Source organism: Anomaloglossus baeobatrachus, chromosome 9, assembly GCF_048569485.1.
Source record: "Anomaloglossus baeobatrachus isolate aAnoBae1 chromosome 9, aAnoBae1.hap1, whole genome shotgun sequence".
Taxonomy (NCBI): Eukaryota; Metazoa; Chordata; class Amphibia; order Anura; family Aromobatidae; genus Anomaloglossus; species Anomaloglossus baeobatrachus.
In genome coordinates this window covers 27,996,317-28,015,582 of record NC_134361.1, presented here as the reverse complement: position 1 = coordinate 28,015,582, position 19,266 = coordinate 27,996,317, and the positions used below count along the sequence as shown (strand labels likewise).

At 44.3% G+C, this 19,266-nt stretch overlaps 1 protein-coding gene across 7 annotated transcripts in view; it reads right to left on the bottom strand.

The window, feature by feature from the left end:
• The window catches only part of VWA7 (von Willebrand factor A domain containing 7), an 87,058-nt gene that overhangs the window by 64,708 nt on the left and 3,084 nt on the right, over positions 1 to 19,266 (bottom strand). For 6 of the 7 annotated variants that reach the window (XM_075323446.1, XM_075323448.1, XM_075323450.1 and 3 more), the window contains exons 2-11: positions 14,300 to 14,547; positions 5,301 to 5,582; positions 4,425 to 4,521; positions 4,047 to 4,169; positions 1,720 to 1,915; positions 1,459 to 1,628; positions 1,263 to 1,375; positions 1,059 to 1,175; positions 315 to 503; positions 6 to 138 (exon numbers count right to left, since the gene is read on the bottom strand). In XM_075323446.1, the coding sequence (XP_075179561.1) occupies positions 6 to 138; positions 315 to 503; positions 1,059 to 1,175; positions 1,263 to 1,375; positions 1,459 to 1,628; positions 1,720 to 1,915; positions 4,047 to 4,169; positions 4,425 to 4,521; positions 5,301 to 5,582; positions 14,300 to 14,509 (1,630 nt within the window). In that variant the 5' untranslated portion in view covers positions 14,510 to 14,547. Of the gene's footprint in view, positions 1 to 5; positions 139 to 314; positions 504 to 1,058; positions 1,176 to 1,262; positions 1,376 to 1,458; positions 1,629 to 1,719; positions 1,916 to 4,046; positions 4,170 to 4,424; positions 4,522 to 5,300; positions 5,583 to 14,299; positions 14,548 to 18,351; positions 18,516 to 19,266 lie in introns of all 7 variants that reach the window. The other variant, XM_075323445.1, reaches the window with a different exon arrangement.

The following is a 19,266-nucleotide window of genomic DNA, read 5'->3' as shown; positions in this document are numbered from 1 at the left end:
ATTACCTGTCGGATCGTGGACGCGGAATTCCCTGACGTCGCCGTTTATGTAAATCGTGACGTTGTGCAGAAACTCATCCACCAAAAACACATGGTGAGCTATGCCTCCCTCCGAGGTCTGCACATGTAGTAGAGTGACCTGCAGTGGAAAAGACTCACCATTACACGCAAGCTCACAAATTTCCAAGGACAATCCGAAATCTATTTAAAGGGGTTGTCCAACTTTTGTTGCATTCAAAATTTTGCACCTTTTCCCTTCTATAACCTGAGCACCGATCCTACAGCGATGTGGAACAAATCTCAGTCTTTACTCACCACATCAAAATACGCCGAATCAGTTATAACTTTTGCAACTTCCGAAATGTCTTGGTTGTTGGTGAAGATGATCTGACCTCCAGAAACGGAGGCCAGATCGGCGTAGAGGTCAAATCTGTTTGGATGCAAAACCTCCCGCCGACTCCTTGAACTCAAGCGGGAAGGATCCTCTGTTATCAGGAAAGACACCTAGAGACAGTGGATAGCGCATTATTATTGGTCAAGATATGGTAAAACATGGCGGCTTTCTTCCAAAAACAGCACCACGTGCCCACCGGTTGTAAGAAGAATGGGGGTTTAGGGTTAGCCGATCCATAAGACATTTCCGGTGGATAGATTATAAGTCTCATTCATATGAAAATCCCTTTAAACCAGTCGTTCAGGGGTTGGATTCTGTAAAAAGAAAGTCATACTCGCCTACAGGAAGCCGTTCTGTGGTCTGTTGTGGCACCAGAAAGGATGACAACCAATCAACCAGCCTGCTGCGGCTTGTGATGGGCTGCAGCGGGTCAGGTCTGGTGACTTAAACCATACATCATCCAAAAAACATCCAATGATGTATGGTTCAAGTCAGCTGACCACTGCAGCCGATCACAAACTGCAGCGGTCCTATGACTGGTTGAACGGTGCAGTCGTTGCTTCCAGTTATTTTAGCCCCCAGGTAAAAAGCACCTTTGGACGAGACAATCTCTTTCAGGCGCAAAGTAAAGAAGTTTTCCAACTGTCTCAACATCTAACACTCACCTTCATCTTCCTCTCTTGGATTAAGGCCTCCACAGTACTTTGGAGATGTGCATCCTTGGAGGAAGCGTCGGTGAAGACAAAGATTTCGGACAGTGGAGGAGTGTTGATCAGAGCTAGCTGAAGAGAAGGGGAGAACAGTGATGAAAAATGGCCAAAAATGATAGACAGATGTTGAGAGATGGGGTGAAGGTCACGTACACCTACCTGCAGAGCCGATAAACACATCTCTGGTTCATCTCCACCACCGAGAGCATGGAGACTATCGAGGACCTTCAAAAATTCATCAGGGTCACTTGTCTTATAGACGGGACCGAAGCCTAAGGAGAAAAATGGCCATGATTGTCTAGATAACACTGCCCATGACATGAACGGATGAGATTGGAAGGAGTGAGGAACGTACTTGGGTCATTGAAGGGCACCAAGATGTAGTAGTCTGGTGCCAATAGAGTCCTGTGCTGCCTCTGGATAATGCTCCGTGACTGCAGACGGGCTGATGTGATCTCCTCTCCCATACTGCCGGTGGTGTCCAGGACAAAGCTCAGAGCCGGGAAGGCAGACACGCCCAGAAGTCTAAAGCAGAGAGACGTGTATATATGGATGACTGTAGGATCACATAATCCTTTATCTCTAAGAACATAAGTGCGGTTCACGCGCCGCTCACCTCAGCACGTCTCGATCGGACACATCTGTTCGCAACTCGCTCAAAAATTTAATTGTCGCCTTTAGAGCCAATATAGCTGCTTTTTCATGCAGAAAATGGTGGGGGGAAAATATGGCCGTAGCCGTGTCCTTGTTGATCCCTCCTCGGGCACTACGTTCTCTACTGTCATCAAATGGACCTCCGTGACTGCACTTTCCTAATGTACAGAGATAAGGGATGGATGAATGACAGTCAAAAAATCAAATATTACATATATTTAACCCTCATATAAATCCAAGGCTTTTTTAACCCCTTTTCTTGCCTTACAATTTGCTAAGTTCTCATTATACATACACAAGAGGGACGTTTAAGCCACTGACAGCGCCCAGGCTTACTTTTAGGCGGAATTTACAGAAACACCATCATTTCTCTGGCTAGGGACGGACCAAATTTGCAGGATTACATAGCAAAACGTTTGACAGTTCTGACAAATTTTGGACTATGCATGTGCATGAGTCTCAATGTATTCCTATAGACCGCTACAAAAAGTCTGTGTGCCGAGGCTTTGTGTACATCATTGGTATGGATCACTTACATGTGGACATAGCTTGCTATGGGCAAATACTGTAGTTTCCATGCTCTAATATTGTTACTATTACAAAAACTGACTAGTATCTCCAACAGGAACAAAACAAGTGTGAACAGTTGCAAGCTGCTTTGACTACACAAAATACACCAAAAGAATACAGCAGCACTCTGTACGCGCTAAGATACATGGAAATGAAGAGTATATGAAATTTAAACAGCATTAATGTTATATGGAATATACTTATAAAAATGAAAGGTACTTGGCACATCAATTAGCAAATTCATGTGAGCCCATTACCGCGGCAAGGTGACCTTTTCTTTTAGTATATTGTTGGAGGTATTGACTGCCACATTCTCTGTCTGTGTTTTCCTCCCATCAGCCTCATGGTGTTTTTAATTAGTACTGGATCTTATCTGTTCATAAATTTGTGGACTAGTTAGGGTCTCATCAAAGTAAAGTCACCTTGCCATGGTTGATGGGCTCAAATGAATTGGCCAATTTATGCACTAAGTACCTTCATTTTTCCAATTATATTCCATATACGTAGCATTAATGCTGTTTAATGTTCATATATTCTGTGTTTGCATGTATCTTAGCCCTTACAGAGTGCTGCTGTATTCTTTTGTTGTATTATTATTATTTTAGACTTCCATTGATTCCATGGTGCTGTACATGAGAAGGTGGTTATATACAAGATACAGATATAAATGACAGTACACTAACAATGACAGACTGGTGTTGAGGGTCCTGCCCTTGCAGGCTTAGAGTGTACAGGCTTTTACATTCTCTATTAAATGTGAAACTACAAATACAGTATATACACAGGGGCGGACCATGTGGCTGTTATGGCGCGCTCAGACCTTCACTCGTACTTGCCAACTTTTGGAAAAGGTGTGCTACAGTAAATTATTTGCACAGCACACTTAAAAGGTCAAATCCTTTCCCCGTATCTCTTCATCTGAATGTACGTCTGGAAGTCGGGACTCCATCTGAAGTTTCCTGGTATAACCTGGAGGTTTTGCAAGGTATGTAATGGCACCCGGGACATTTGTTAACTCTTCCAGGTCTCCGTTTTTGTTTTTTTCCGGGAACCTCCTGGATGTCCCGAGAGAATTGTCCAATATAACTTTGCTAATGTTTTGATAGGCGGAAACAAAAAGCGCAAAATAGGGTCTTATCTGTGAGGTACGGTAAACTTACAATTTAGGTTTTGCTCACTTGTGAGGAGGGGTTGTGTCAGACACAACCACTGGGAAAAACCTCGGATAATCAGCTGCTGGAGCCCCCGTTTTGAGGATACTTTGTGATGGCCGGTAGGAGTGGAAAGGTTTAATTGGTACGCTGCTGTGCAATAAAGATGAGGGCGTTTCGGAGTTACCCTCCTTCATCAGGATCATCACCTGGTGATGACCCTGATGAAGGAGGGCAACTCCGAAACGCATAGAATAAAGTCACATATTGAAGATAAAGCACTCATCTTTTTTGCACAGCAGGGCGGCAATTAACCCTTTCCACTTCTATTTGCTAATGGTTGGCAAGATCTCTTTTGGTCTTAATTGTAAAATCTGCTCCTGCCGTGGCCCATTTTTGTCTTTACTACGTAGCCCATTTTTTCTGTCCTCTGGAAGCTTTTCTTCTTCTTACAGGAAAATACGGTGACTCAAAGTCAGCATATGGCAGCACTCATGTGCTACTATGGGCAGCTGACAAAGAGAATGTATTACATAGATATCAATACTCCTCATTTCATGCTACGCACCTCGAGGCTTCACGGGTGACACCCCATAGTATCCAGACGTCAGGAGATGTCGCTTTTGAATGGCAGCTGCAATGTTATTCTGACAAGAGGCATCAGCGCAGTCTGTACAGGTCTGTTCAGAGACTGAGGGTTGGAGAGAAGAGGGAAGAGTCACAGGTTAGTGGGAGTGAAGACCGGGATCATATTCTTAAAAACAAGGAATTGGCAATGGTCAATATAAAGTAGGCTCAGAATAGATTGACAGTCACAAATATATAAACAGAAGAGGAGATACTTTTTAGAGATGGAAACCTCAGAGGAATAAATGAGTCTTACCAAAGCAGAGATATAGGAAGAGACAGAGACAGCATTGCAGAGACTGCAGAAGTCTAACATTACCTTCAGCTATGGAGTCAATGTCTTTTCCAGGCACGCCGAGATTAGGATGGACGTTGGTGTTCCCCAGTTCTACCCAGTTAGTATGGCTGTAAAAATCCTACGGGGACAAGTGCGAAAAGATCAGTCCATGCCGCTTCTAGGTCCATACCAATCCCACGCATGTGTGACCACCACTCCTTTCAGAACGGACTAGGCAGAGGCCCCGTTCTCAAGATCGTGGAGGAAGGGGGGGGGGCACAGGTGATCAGACCCTCGGAGAACATTAATTTATCCCCTATCCTATTGGTAGGCGATAACGTTTCATATTGCTCCAAGCGCTTTAAGCTTCTGGACTCTAAGGTAAGCCATTGGCTGTTAACGCTTTAGATGCTGCAACTGCTAGAGGCATCTAAGGGCTGAATCATCCAAGATCTGCAGGATATCAACTGTAGGCTGCAACATGTAATAAATATAGTTTTTTTGCCCATTTGTGCTCATAGTAAATTTATGCCGACAATGGACCAGTGTGGAATTGAACTTTACTACAGAGTTATGTAAAAACTAAACAAAGATAAAAAAAATTTGGCAATACACACATGTACCAAAACTATTTTCTAACCTGTTTTTCTTTTCTTTTTTTGCTTTTCTTTTTTTTATATTTTTTTTTTGTTCATATCAGGTCACAGGATATGAAGATTAGGCCTAGTGACCATGGCCCTGCCCACCCCAGAACTTTGGGGTACGGTTTACATAATCCCGGCCCCCTTTTGACCAGTGACACCTCAAATTTGCCAGGACTGTAACTCGGAAATTAGGACAGATGGCAAGTATCATAAATATAATAAATGACATGAAAAATAAATGAAAAAAAAAAATCCTCATCTGACTGGGCCTCACCTGCAGTGAATGTAATATCTGACCGAGTATCTCTCGTGCGCCTTCATATTCTTTGGCCCTCATGTTCCTCAGCAGGTCCTCACGGGCTCGTAGCAGAAGGCTATTTCCTTGCCTCACCCTCTCAGAATCAAAGTGCATGATGGGATCATTGCGGGTGCCATTAAGAAAGTCCATATTGGCATTGGCACTAACGATCTGCTTCAAGGCGGCTCGAAAGGGACGCAAGGACATTTCCTCTCCATAATACGCTCCCAATATGGCATCCGCTGTCAGTGTCTTGTCCTGTCCAAGCAAAATAAACATTAAAAGTGTAGAAACATTATAGAAACAGTGTATGGAAGTATTATTTAAAAGCACTATATGGCGACATGTGGTCACTGTAGGGTAAGATTATCCAAGGATTGCATGTCGGTATTGTTTTTAGACAGTATGGTCTTATTATTTCATCAATATACAATAGCATTCTTTAGATCATGATTGTATTATTTAGGCACTGTATAGCAGTATTATTGCTTAATTTTTTTTATTAATTTTGACACTGACTTTATTACTTGGTACACTTTGGTATTATTTATGGCAGTATTATTGGGCATATTGCTTGGCGGTATGATTTACAAGCTATATGGCAGTGTTATTCGGGCACTGCATGGAAGTATTATTTAAGATCTATATAGCTATATTATTTGATAACTGTTTGGCAGTATTTATCACCAGCATTGCAAAATTATTCAGACACTGTATGGCAATATTATTTGTGACCTGTATGGCAGTAATATTTGGACACTGTTTGATAGTACTGTTTATGTGCCGTATGGCAGTAATGTTTCTGCACTGTATTGCAGTTTTATTTGAACACTGCCAATATTATTTATGCTCTGTGTGCATTACTATTTTGACACTGTATAGCAGTATTACTTGGATACTTTTTGGCAGTATTATTCGGCCACTGTTTATTAGTTATTATTTACAAGCTGTACTGTATGTATTATTTGGGCACTGTATGGAAAGATTACGTAGGGGCTGTTTAGCTTTGTTTTGGGGCACTGTTTAATAGTATTATTCAGTCACAGTATGGCATTATTATTTATAAGCTGTATAGCAGCATTATTTGGGCACTCTATGGACTCTTTACATACTGTATATGTGTAATAAGTTGGTATATTTTTTACACTATATACAAGGCTAGTATTTGGTCACTGGTGGTATTATTTATGAGCTGATAGTATGAAGGCTACTTTACACACTGCGATATCGGTCCCGATATCGCTAGTGTGGGTACCCGCCCCCATCTGTTGCGCGACACGGGCATATCGCTGCCTGTGCCGCACAACATTGCCCAGAGCCGTCACACATACTTACCTGTCCGGCGACGTCGCTGTGACCGGCGAACCGCCTCCTTTCTAAGGGGGCGGTCCGTGCGGCGTCACAGCGACGTCACTGAAACGTCACTGAACCGCTGCCCAATAGCAGCGGAGGGGAGGAGATGAGCGGGACGTAACATCCCGCCCACCTCCTTCCTTCCTCATAGCGGCCGGGAGGCAGGTAGGGAGAGCTTCCTCGCTCCTGCGGCGTCACACGCAGCGATGTGTGCTGCCGCAGGAACGAGGAACAACTTCGTTACTGCTGCAGTAACGATAATTGAGAATGGACCCCCATGTCGCCGATTAGCGATTTTGCACGGTTTTGCAACGATGCAAAATCGCTTATCGGTGTCACACGCAACGGCATCGCTAATGCGGCCGGATGTGCGTCACAAAATCCGTGACCTCAACGACTCCGCATTAGCGATGTCGCAGCGTGTAAAGCCCGCTTTATTCAGGCACTATTTGGCAGTATGTCAGTATTAATTGGGCGCTGTTTGGGGGAATTATTTAGCCACATGATGCAGGAGACCATAATGTAACTCTGCGATATTTTCACAGTATTATAACGAATATAAACTCATTCTGGAACTATTATGCTGTTCCTGGCATCTGCACAATACAGGACCATGGATAACGGCAGATCTAATAGGGCTTGTCAGGGGGGTAGTTTGCAGTGAGTCAGCACCGATGTTCCTTGGCCCCAGTCACAAAGAAGAGTCAGTGTCCTGAAGCAGAACATGACATCAATGGTGGCCTCAGCAGGAGGTAAGGATGTGACTAGGTCATCTCCTCATTATTTCTTCATGCACCTGCTCCCTTCATCGTCTGTCAATCCCCCTTCAATCCCCGATGACCATTTTCCTATTATTAATGAGCTGAATAGTCCAGAACTAATAGGGCAAGTAAAAGACGGCGGCAATGTGATCTCATTTAGGGCCACAGAGATGTTTTGAAAGCGAAGCTGCTGTTCTGCACAGATATTAGATGTAGCAGAGCTGAACTTGTCATTTCATGCTGTGGGAGTTGATTGGCAACTCTCTGAGGATTATTACATCTATTATAAGGGAGTATATGCTGTATATATCATAAATATCATAAAAAGTTCTACAACTTTCTAATATACTTTTCTTATTTGTTTAATTTTTTCAAGCAATCTGCTTGCGATTAATGAATAGAAACATAATTATCATCATCATTATGTACATCTAGAAGCTGGAAAAAGTGTTTGATCATGGGTAGACCTAAAAGATCATGACGGCCTCAGGGCAATTAAGCAGAGGATTTGGAGCTTTGTATCAGAAAGATTGAACAATATGCAGAGATATGTAGCACTGTGGAGTTATAGTCCCCTTGAAATTCTGGTCCCAATGGCCCAGACATGTAACTATAGAAGCAGGGTTGGTGTCAGTACCTGCCGAACCCAGGTTAGTGCCGGGACCCATGGCGCATGGGGGCTTCAATTTGCAACATCTACCTTATGTTCAGAGGGTGGCGCACACTACATGTATGGAGCCAGCTCAGGGGCTGTCCTATGCCTCCAGCACCTAAATCTAACCCCTGTGACCGAGCTTGGAGTTTAACTTCTTGGATGCCGCTGTAGGGGGGTCAAGACTACGCCACCCCCTGTAGAAGTAGCCAAAACACCCAAGGTTTATTGCAATGTACTAATGTACTCTATTGTGTGTGTATTTTGTAAATGGCCACCAGCTGGCAATGTGGTTCAGTGACGGCTGCCCTGACCTGGTTAGGTAGAATAAGGGTTTAGAGGAGGAGATATACATATATATATATAGATAGATAGATAGATAGATAGATAGATATAGGACAGGATATAGAAGGAGGCTAGGGGAGTCCCCAGGAGGAGATAGCAAGAGGAGGCCAAACTATTATACCGATTAACGATCCTAAGGGTCAGCCCTTTGATCCCGGACACGCGGGGTCCTGCTCTTTAGAGGACTGTATAACTGCGTCCCCAGAAGCGAGGTTTAGTTCGGTCAGTCGGGGTGGCGTCCGTTCTTTCCTGGATAAAGAAAACCCAAAGAAATTCCCTGCGGGACCGAAGGTCAGTGGGCTTGTAACTGAGAAGGGTAGGTCCTGACTAAAGCACGAACAGAGGAGTTCTGTCGTACGTAGCCTTTCCAAAGCGCAAGCTAATCCCTGTGGGTGGGACGGATAGGTTTAAGGACTATTTGAATCGGTTTGTGCAGTGTGATATCAGACAGGAGAATCAGGGGCCTATTGGTGTCCAATGGAGCCCAGGTGCCAGGAAAGCAGTCGGCCGTTAAATATTTTGTGGAAGTAGAATCTGGAGGGAACCCCGTCGGGACCAGAAGCGGTGTCCATGTCATGCGAATAGAAGATGTCTCTGTGTTGAAGTTCAGTAAAGATCCACTGTTAAAGGAACTATACCAGTGTCTGCTTTATTGATTCAGAGAACGTATGGACTGTGGCAAATGCATCCTTGCACTGGGGTGGCGACCTGGAGGCAAGGGTTTACCGAGCGGCTGCGCTGCGTTTGGGTATCCCCTGCACACAACTACCACTGCCTACCCCGTCCCCCTCACACCGCTGTCAATCTTGGCAGCGGCATTTAAGAGGCTAGAAATGGGGGAAGGTGCCTCTTCCCACACCCATTGCCCATGGCATCTGGGGAGCCTAATAAAGGTCATATTTGTACATCAATGTCTGGGATTTATATATCAGTAATTTATAAAATACAATAGTACAGTATTACAGCGTATTGTACAAGTGACCAAAGGTTTAAATCCGATAAGGGGAAATAAAAATATATAACAAAAAAGGAAAAAAAATATATATATATTTTTTTAATATAAAAGTTTATATCATTGCACTTTTCCCAGAAAGGAAAAAAAGAAAAAAAAAAAAGAAAATGTAGTAGTACCACAACTGTCCAAACTAACAACAAATTATAATATTTTATGCAGAAACATTAAAAAAAAAAAAAAGTATAGAGATTGCAAAGTCACTCCCCTCAAAAAATAAAATCTTATAAGAAGAGATCAGAAAATTATATGGATCTCAAAATTGCAATGGTAATGTATGATAACAAAATGACCCTGACGCGGCTCTATCGACCGAAAAAAAAAAAAAAAAATTCTAGCTCATGGAGGATAATGAGGAAAAAACAAAAGGGAAGAGGGGCCCCAATGGGACTCGGTCACCTAGGGGCCCCATACACCTGCAACCGGCCCTGTATAGGGGGAGTAGAGGAGAAGTTGCACCCAGACACTAGTGAATTCGGGGTACTCTAGCGCCCCTATGAAACTTTGGAAGACCCCAGTATTACAAACACCCCATAGGGGCTTCTGTTACAGATGTTGTATTTGTGCACAAGAACCAAGGGTCTCAAGTTACGTCTAAGTCTGCCCCACTGAAAAATGTCACTATTACTGGTGACAATATCAGAAACACGAAGGAACAACTGTCTTTATTGCCCATACCAACCAATCACAGCGCAGCTTTCATTTTGTATTCTACGGCTCAAACATGAAAACTATGCTCTGATTGGTTGCTATGGGCAACAGACAGTTTCTCCTTTATGAAAACCAGAGCTAGGCCTTATGGCCGCTGCCTCTATGGAAAAGTCACACTATATCGGAGCGTTGCTATTTAAGCAATTCCCCAGTGTATTGTAAAGTGTATACACAGCAGACGCAGCGGCCGCACAGCTCAGCATTATGCAATAACATGTAATGATGGCAGCCACGCTCTGCATGTAGGACACATGACAGGATGCGGAGAGGACACAGCTCAGCCCGCGGTCACATGAGCCTGACATACAAAACCTCATGGACCACAGAGGTCCTCTTCTTAGAAAGACAGGGAGGAAGAGTACATGACCCTCAGCAAATATAGAAATTCGAAGACTCACAGAAAATGGCGCTGTCTGATCTATGGAAGGACAATATACACTAATATGCATAGGAAATATACACAATATGGACAACGCAATGTCATGTCCAGTACAAACCTGTACTAGGGCCTGTCACTTATCTGGATCCCTTCTACAGGATGGAAGAACTTTTGCGGTCTTCCATACTCCAGGGCATGCAAGGGTGACCTATTGTGAAGGCTCATCTTGCTCATTGCCCCCATATTCTTCTCCCCAATCATATTAACAGATAAACCCCAGTAAATTAGAGAACATAAAGTTTGCACCTAATGAAACCGGGAAACATCCACCAAGTTTCAAAGGTGCACCGACGGGGCCGAAAAGGTGCCCCGACGGGGCCGAAAAAGGTGCCCCGACGGGGCCGAAAAAGGTGCCCCGACGGGGCCGAAAAAGGTGCCCCGACGGGGCCGAAAAAGGTGCACCGACGGGGCCGAAATGAGCCGTATGCACAAGATTTCCAGAAGCTGGTAATGAGGCCGGCTTAGGGAAATCATGTTATCATGCCCACAGGGCTGTAATAACATGGAAAGACGGCCAACTACTCTCGGAAAACACCGCCCGTGCGACTAGTCAAGGCCCTAATTAGCATAAGAATAGCAAAGTTTATAAGTCGTTTTTAAAAAAATTCATATTAGTGAATAGCCTTATACAGGGCTGGTTAGGGAGGGAATTTGGGCATACAGAGATCAATGCTGTTGGGTTGGAGGCAGGGCCGCTGTCAGGGCATGGTAACCATGATTGGTGTATGGGGCCCGGTGAAGAGGGGGCCCGGTCAGGCCAGAGTAATTGCTTAGCTTTATGAAGCTCCGGGCCCCAGTCGCAGCCGCAGGAGAGGGATCTATCAGTGTTGCTTCAGCCACTGCACACGATTAAGGTGCATGCAAAGCATTTTCTAGGGCATAGCATGTAAATTAGCCATGGTCAAGGTGAAGTGGAGCAGTCATCCCACAGCCCAGCATGATGAGGTGGTGAGGACGCAGCATCCAGCAGGGAAAGGTAAGCGCTCCGTGAGCTGAAGATAGGTGGGGGGACCACTGACCCCAGCCCCTGCCTTGATTCACCTAGATGTGCGTTGGAGGGCGCACATCCAGCTGAAATGCATTGCGGCTCAGAGAGGACACTGAACGACGTGAGGGCCAGGGAGGGTGAGTAAAATGTTTGTTTTTTTTATTTTTGGAGCAGACAAATATACAAGGAGAGGCCCAGGGAAGGTACATATATACAAGTAGTGGGGCATATAGAGCAGGAAAGAGATAAAACCAGAATGGGGACATATATACCAGAGTGGGCCAAGGAGGGAGATATAGATACACACCAGGAGGGGCCCAGGATGGGGACATATGTGCTGGAAAGGGGACATATAAACCAGGATGGGAACATATATACCAGGAAGAGGACATATATTCCAGAAAGGGGACATATGTACCAGAATGTGCCCAGGAGGGGGATAGACATACCAGGAGGTGCCCAGGATGGGACATATATACCAGGATAGGGATAAATAAACCAGGATGGGGACCTATATACCATAGGAGGGTTCGAGGATGGGGACATAAATACCAGGAGGAGGACATATGCTAGGAAGGGGACAATAAACAAGGATGGGGACATCCTGCAGCGGTCACCCCAGGGACTTCACTCCACCTTCGGGGACGTCACAGGGTCTCCAATTCTTGGTACTTCTGGCAACAGGTATGTCAGGTTTATTTATATGGGAGTCGTGACGCCACTCACGGTTTGTGGTCAGGGTTATGGATGACCACCGCTGCTGGTTTAACAAGCTTCTGGGGCTGATGGGGTCAGCAGCTGGATGTTGTGGCCTCCCGTGAGTGAGGCAGGCCCCAGGGGCTCGGGTTTGTGGAACAACAGGTCCCAGAATAACTCAGTCTCAGTCCAAGATGTCTTTCAGCTGTTCTTTACTCACTTTTAGATGTTTCTGTGAGGTAACCCGGGCAATGCTGAGATAAACCAGGTGAAACCAGATATCCTTAAGGCTGGTCTAAGGGTAACCATTAACTCGCCTTCCTAGCACTTCTTGTTTCGGATAACCCCTGACTCGGAGTACCGTGGGATTCATCCAGGGAAGTCGCTACTGCCTTTTCTCCCCTTTTTGGCCCATTTGCCAGCAGCATGGACCAAGGTGGATAGCTCAGGCTCGATCCCCCTCATGGGCCCCCTCGTTGCTGCTGAGGCTCGGACTCTAGTTGGTTGGTGAGGGACTTGTGGTTCCCCTCATCGGCATGTTTAGCAGATCAGTAAATGGACGTCTACTCTAGGGACCTGTTCCTCGTGCGTGCCTAGTTACCTGGAGTCCCCGTACTCGACCAGCTGACTTCCTCAGCATCTTTCTGACTGACTTGCTGGTAACTGTTCTCCCCCGCTAACGGCTACTTCACATGCAGGGTCTGACTAGCGCACGTCCTTCTCTCTTGCCACCTTTTGCGCTTCTCTCCCGCTACCAGACTGGCTAGCTCCTCCTACTTTCCTGACCTAGCTTCCAGTCCCTCCCCTACACCTCTAGACGAGATGTGGAGGAACGCCCCCTCTTGGGTCTGCCCAAGGGTCCCCTCTAAGGTGTGGGAGACCTGGTTGCTATGTGTCTGTGCGTACACACCCTATTCCAGCCTTTGGATTACCTGAATGTACTGACCCAGGAGGGGTGCAGTACTCAGTTGCGCCACACATACATACCAGGAAGGGCCCAGAATGGGGACATATATACCAGGATGGGGACATGTATACCAGGAGGATATTATACAGAGGGGCATTGTGTGGAGGTATATTATACTGAGGGACAGTGTGTGTGGGAGGATATTATACATAGAGGAAAAGTGAGATATTATGGAGAGGGTCGGTGTAGAGGGTGTATTATGGACAGGGGCGGTGTAGGGGGTGTATTGTTAATTTTCTGAGGGAAATATTTCATTATAAATATATATATGAGATACACAAGTTTTAAGCTCTTCCAAGAATGGTGATGAGACTGTGGAAGGAGGGATGGAGGCGGAGCTGGGGTTGAGGCTCAAGGGGGCCCAAAGATTTTGCCAGTATGGGGTCCTGAATTTCCATGGTGGCCGCCCTGGTTTGGAGGGCATGGGGGACCTGAGAGGTTCCCTTTGAAGGATATGTAAGGTACTTTGGCTATACCTGTATGTCTGCCGGGGTTACGGCTATAACTCTCAGCATGCTCTTACAGCGGTAGAGATCTGGACAAGGGGAAGAGACAGCGCAGCCAAGAGCTACTGCCAATTACAAAGTGCTTTATATCAGCTCCTAAAATGCACTGCTTAGTCATGGACCTTGGAAAGACGCCTGTGCCTCCATCTTGTCTGATTTGGGATCTGTGTATAGGAAACCAATATCCCCTCTGTAGCTGCCAAACCTATAATGAACTACAACAAGCCGTATTGTGATTCATTGGAGTTTATCCAGGGGCGGACATTCTATATGCACAGGGTCCCAACACTAATAAAGTATGGGGCCCTCTAGGGTTTATATCCTCTAATACCTAAAAATCAGGTAAAAAAGAAATTCCTATTCAGGCATATATTTTTGTCCATAGGGGGCAGTATAATAGTAGTTGCGATATTTTGAGCTGTATTCAACAATGTACCGCTATGCACTACAACTCCCAGCATGACATGAGCTACAACTTTACAAGAGCCGAGCCGCAATCCGCACTTCATGTAAAATCTACATAGGCCAATCTGAAGCCTCCTCACCTCAAAGTCTTCCCAGCGAAGAGGGGGTCTGGTGGGATGCTTGTTGTCCAGTAGAATTTGTAGGGTGATATTGAGCACGGCTTCTTCCGTCAGATCCTGATGAGTGAAAGATCCCCAAGTGAAGGACAGGAACTTAGACCAGAAATTTGGGAAGAAGGCAAGGCCACCTGGTATGGCCAGGCTCCAGAGGAACAGAAAGGGGAGGAGCATGGGGAAGGAGATGGTTATGGTTCCTTCATTGAGAGCACCTGCATGGATTAAGATGGTCTATATATTAGTATACACTTATATAATAATCCAGGAAAGAGAATCTGTCAGTAAGATCAAATCCATCCCTCCCTTTCCTCAAATCAAACACATGGACATGCAATTCCTTGATATTTAAATCCATTGACACCTTTAAATCTTCTATCTGTTGCTGCATTTTCAAAACATCAGTATTTTAATTCATATCTGAATGAAATGTTAAGTGCTTTGGCTGTGATGGAGCACTGAAGGAGCCACTCCCTCCTGAGGCCATTTCCACAACCAGAGACATCAGGAACCTGACAAAGAACTTAAACAGTGGGCTGCAAATCAAGCTAAAGAGACTGGCGTGGGTGGGAATACAATCTTGGCAGGCAGAGGCTCGTTACGTGCTCTGTTGAACCCATAGCACTGAGGCTATGTCCGCACGTTGCGTCGGTGTACCTGCAGTTTATTCTGCACGTTTTCCTTCCCTTGGTTTTTGACCAAATGGCTTTTGACCATTTTTTAGCGCTAAAAACGCATGCGTTTTTACCGCGTTTTTGGTGCGTTTTTAGCGCTTTTTACCTGCGTTTTCACCTGCGTTTCTGCAGATGCGTTTTTGAGATCAAGACACTGAGAAATAAAGTTGAATTAGTCAAAAAGAATGAAAAAAGAGAAAAAAAGTATAAAATTAACTTTTAATAAAATTATATGGTAAATTATCAATTTTAATGTAATAATAGTGGTTATGCACATTTTAACAGAAAAATAGCTAAAGTTTATTATTTTTTTACATTTAAATTTTCGGTTATTGTGTGTGTGTAAAGGAACATTAGAACCCATTACTTTTTGGCCAGAAAAGCATGCGTTTTTGGAGCCAAAAACGCAGTTGAAAAGCAGGTAAAAAGCATGTAAAACGCAGGAATTGTGATTTTGGTTGCTTTTTGCCATTTCTCATTGACTCCAATGTTAAGGAAACGCTGCAGAAATGGCAAAAACAACTGACATGCTGCTTCTTTTTCAGCATGGTTTTTGACCACAAATATGCAAATTAAACGCTGCAGAAAAAAAAGCAAAGTGCAGACAGGATTTCTGCTTTTCCCATAGACTTTGCTGGAAAACAAAAATGCATGCCTTTTTGCCCAAAAACGCTGCTGCCAAAAACGCTGCAGAAACGCGGTAAAAAACGCAACGTGTGAACATAGCCTTAGGCTAGTTTCACATATCCGGCTTTTCGCCGGTTTGACGGATGCGGCGCATGTCAGTACAGTGTGATACAGTACAATGACAGCGCCGCAACTTCCGGGTCACATGCTCCGGTCACATGACAGCATGTAACCGGCGATTGTTGCGCTGCCAGTGTACTGTAAACACTGTACGGGAGCGCGCCGGATCCTTCAAAACGGCGAAAAGCCGGATATGTGAAACCGGCCTAAGTGCACACATCAGTTTTTTGCCATCAGACACAATCCGGCGAAAAATCTGATCAGTTGCATCAGCTTTTCCCATCAGTTCCTTCAGTTTTTTGACAGATGCGTTGTGATACTGAGCATGTGCAGTTAAAAAAAACGGATCCGGCGGCCGTAATCCGGTTTTTGCCGTATTACGCCGCATCCGGCGTCCATAGGCTTGCATTATAAAACACGCTGTACGCTTTTGTCTCGCCGGAGACAAAAAACGTTCACTTCGACAATCCATCCGGCCGCCGGATAAGCACATTTTGCCGGATCCGGCGAAATCCAGAGGGAACGCAATGCCATCCGGCGCTAATAGAAGTCTATGTGGAAAAAAACGTATCCAGCGTCAACAGACACCGGATGCGTTTTTTCATGTTTCTGCCGGATTGCGCCTGATGGCCAAAAACTGATGTGTGTACGCAGCCTTAAAGGGAATCTGCCACCAGGTTTTTACCATCTAATATGAGAGCAACATACTGTAGGGGCAAAGACCCCGATTCCAGTGGTGTGTCACTTACTGGGCTGCTTAGTGTAGTTTTCATAAAATCACTACTTAATCAGCAGTAGATTATCATTACAGGACTACTTGGCATGCTGCATGTAGTCCAGCATATGCATGAACTCTCTACAAAGGTGCAGTCACACTTGTGCATATCTTGCACGAGTCTTGCATTACATCACCCATCATGGCCTGATGCTCTCCGGACAGGAGCGTCTTGGCTGCATAGAAATACATGCAGATGACCCGCTCTTGTAAGCAGAGTCTGCGGCATGGCGGGTGATGCAATCTGATACTTGCGCAACATATGCACAAGTGTGACTGCACCCTAACTGCTAGATCTGCAGCAGAGAAAACATTGATTTGATCAAAATGACAGCACACAGCTCAGTAAGTGACACATCTCTGGAATCAGGGTCTCTGTCTCTACATTATGCTGCTCTCAGATGGGAGAGCATAAACCTTGTGACAGAGTCCCTTCAACCTTCGTCAGGCTGCATAATTTTGCCAAAATTTCTCGACCCCTTATCTCTGAAGGGGGTGGAGATATTTTATTGAAATTTGGCCAATATATTCTGGACCAAAACTGCTGAGATTTCACGAAATTTCAGCCCTCTACGGCTTTTCGAGAAAAAAAAAATTATTGCAATTTTAAAATGGAATAGTTACAATTGTACCTATTCAGCCGGACGAAGGCTAAGAACGCAATTGCATATGTATTTAAAAAAGCTAATTTCTTGGGAATGCAGCAACAGATAGCAGATTTAAAGGTGTCGATGGATCTAGTTATCCAACCATATATACGGTATGTAGTTTGGGGTGATTTATTTTACTGATATATTTTCTTTACATTGTTAATGTTCTTTATGTTTTATCATCCCACCATTTTTGAGATCTCCGCTTGCTGCCAGTAATTGGACACGTTTCGGTTTACACTTGGTCTGAATACACTACTTTAAGGTTCTCATACATTTTGGGGGAATGTGCGGATCACATGGATCCCAAGCGATCTGTGGGCGCTCTAGAAGCAAATGTTCAATTTCTCTGCAGCGCCTCCACAGGTGAAATAAAGCGTTACACAGATGTCATTGAAATCAATGGGATATCTGTGTAAAGTACAAACATACCTGGTCCTGGATGGGAATATCCCATTTAATATCCCAGTACAGGAATTGAATATGGCTTTATGTATAATATGTCGATATTATAGGACACGTGGTGGCAAGATGAACCTTTTCTCCAGTGTCTCCATGTTTCTCAATGTGCCTCCATATTAACGGCATTTTGTTGAATTTGGAGCTAACGTGGCACTTTCACATCTCATTAGGAATGCCAAGCATCTTTTGTCACCTATCTACCTCCCCCCTCCTCAAACTGCTAATATATACCCTACACCCTTCCCCGCCACTGAATAACTGCTCCTCCATCACAAACAAAGCCTCCTGTCACATAATTACTGCCTCCGACCCCGTTATTACAGACGTGGAGCTCACACTCTATTATTAATGCGATGATGGCGGAGGAAGGGGGGGACAATGAGATTACAATATTCACATACACTATTATCTTACACTGGAAATGCAATTGTTTAATTTGATTTTCAGGATTAAACTTTCAATCATTAAATATATTGACGATCTCTGGACCCCACTGACATCCAGTAAATCAGATCAATCCGGATCTATATAGTGGATCCCCAATAATCTATGGTGGGATGAGGAGTCAGATTACACAATGGCGCATATCGCTCTCCCACTTATCACTCCACCGCTCCCCGATTGTTTCTCCCATAATCATTTTTTCCCCAGTGTAACACGATCCTCGAGTGTGCGGATACCGGCAGGAGGTGTGAAGTCACCGCTACGCACCTTGTAGGAGCAGGTGCGAGAAGAAGACTCCTATTTATAGAGGAAGGTAGTACACACAGAGTCAAGTGCACACGCACTCCTCAGCACTGGAACTGCAGCGCCAAGAAGGGAAAGGCCTGGAATTACGGATCCTAGGATTTTCAGAATTCCACAACTTTTCTTTCCTGGAGGTGAAATTTCAATGTTGAGGACTGTATATGTAGATAAGGGCACACTCCTATGTATAGAGCCATACTGTATACAGGTAGTAGAGTGCACACTCCTATGTATAGAGCCATATTGTATACAGGTAGTAGAGTGCACACTCCTATGTATAGAGCCATATTGTACACAGGTAGTAGAGTGCACACTCCAATGTATAGAGCCAGACTGTATACAGGTAGTAGAGTGCACACTCCTATGTATAGAGCCATATTGTATACAGGTAGTAGAGTGCACACTCCTATGTATAGAATTATATTGTATACAGGTAGTAGAGTGCACACTCCTATGTATAGAGCCATATTGTATACAGGTAGTAGAGTGCACACTCCTATGTATAGAGCCAGACTGTATACAGGTAGTAGAGTGCACACTCCTATGTACAGAGTTATATTGTATACAGATTATAGTGTGCACATTTGTATGTATAGACATATACTGTATACAGGTAGAAGAGTATACAACTGAATGCATAGCGCCTTAATGTATGTAAGTAGTAGAGTGCACACTATCATGTACAGAGCCAGACTGTATACCAGTAGTAGAGTTCACACTACTATGTATAAAGCGTACACTAAAATTATATATATATATATATATATATATATATATATATAATGCATTTCCCTAATATATATATATATATATATATAAATAGGGAAATGCATAATATATATATATATATATATATATATATATATATATAATTTTAGT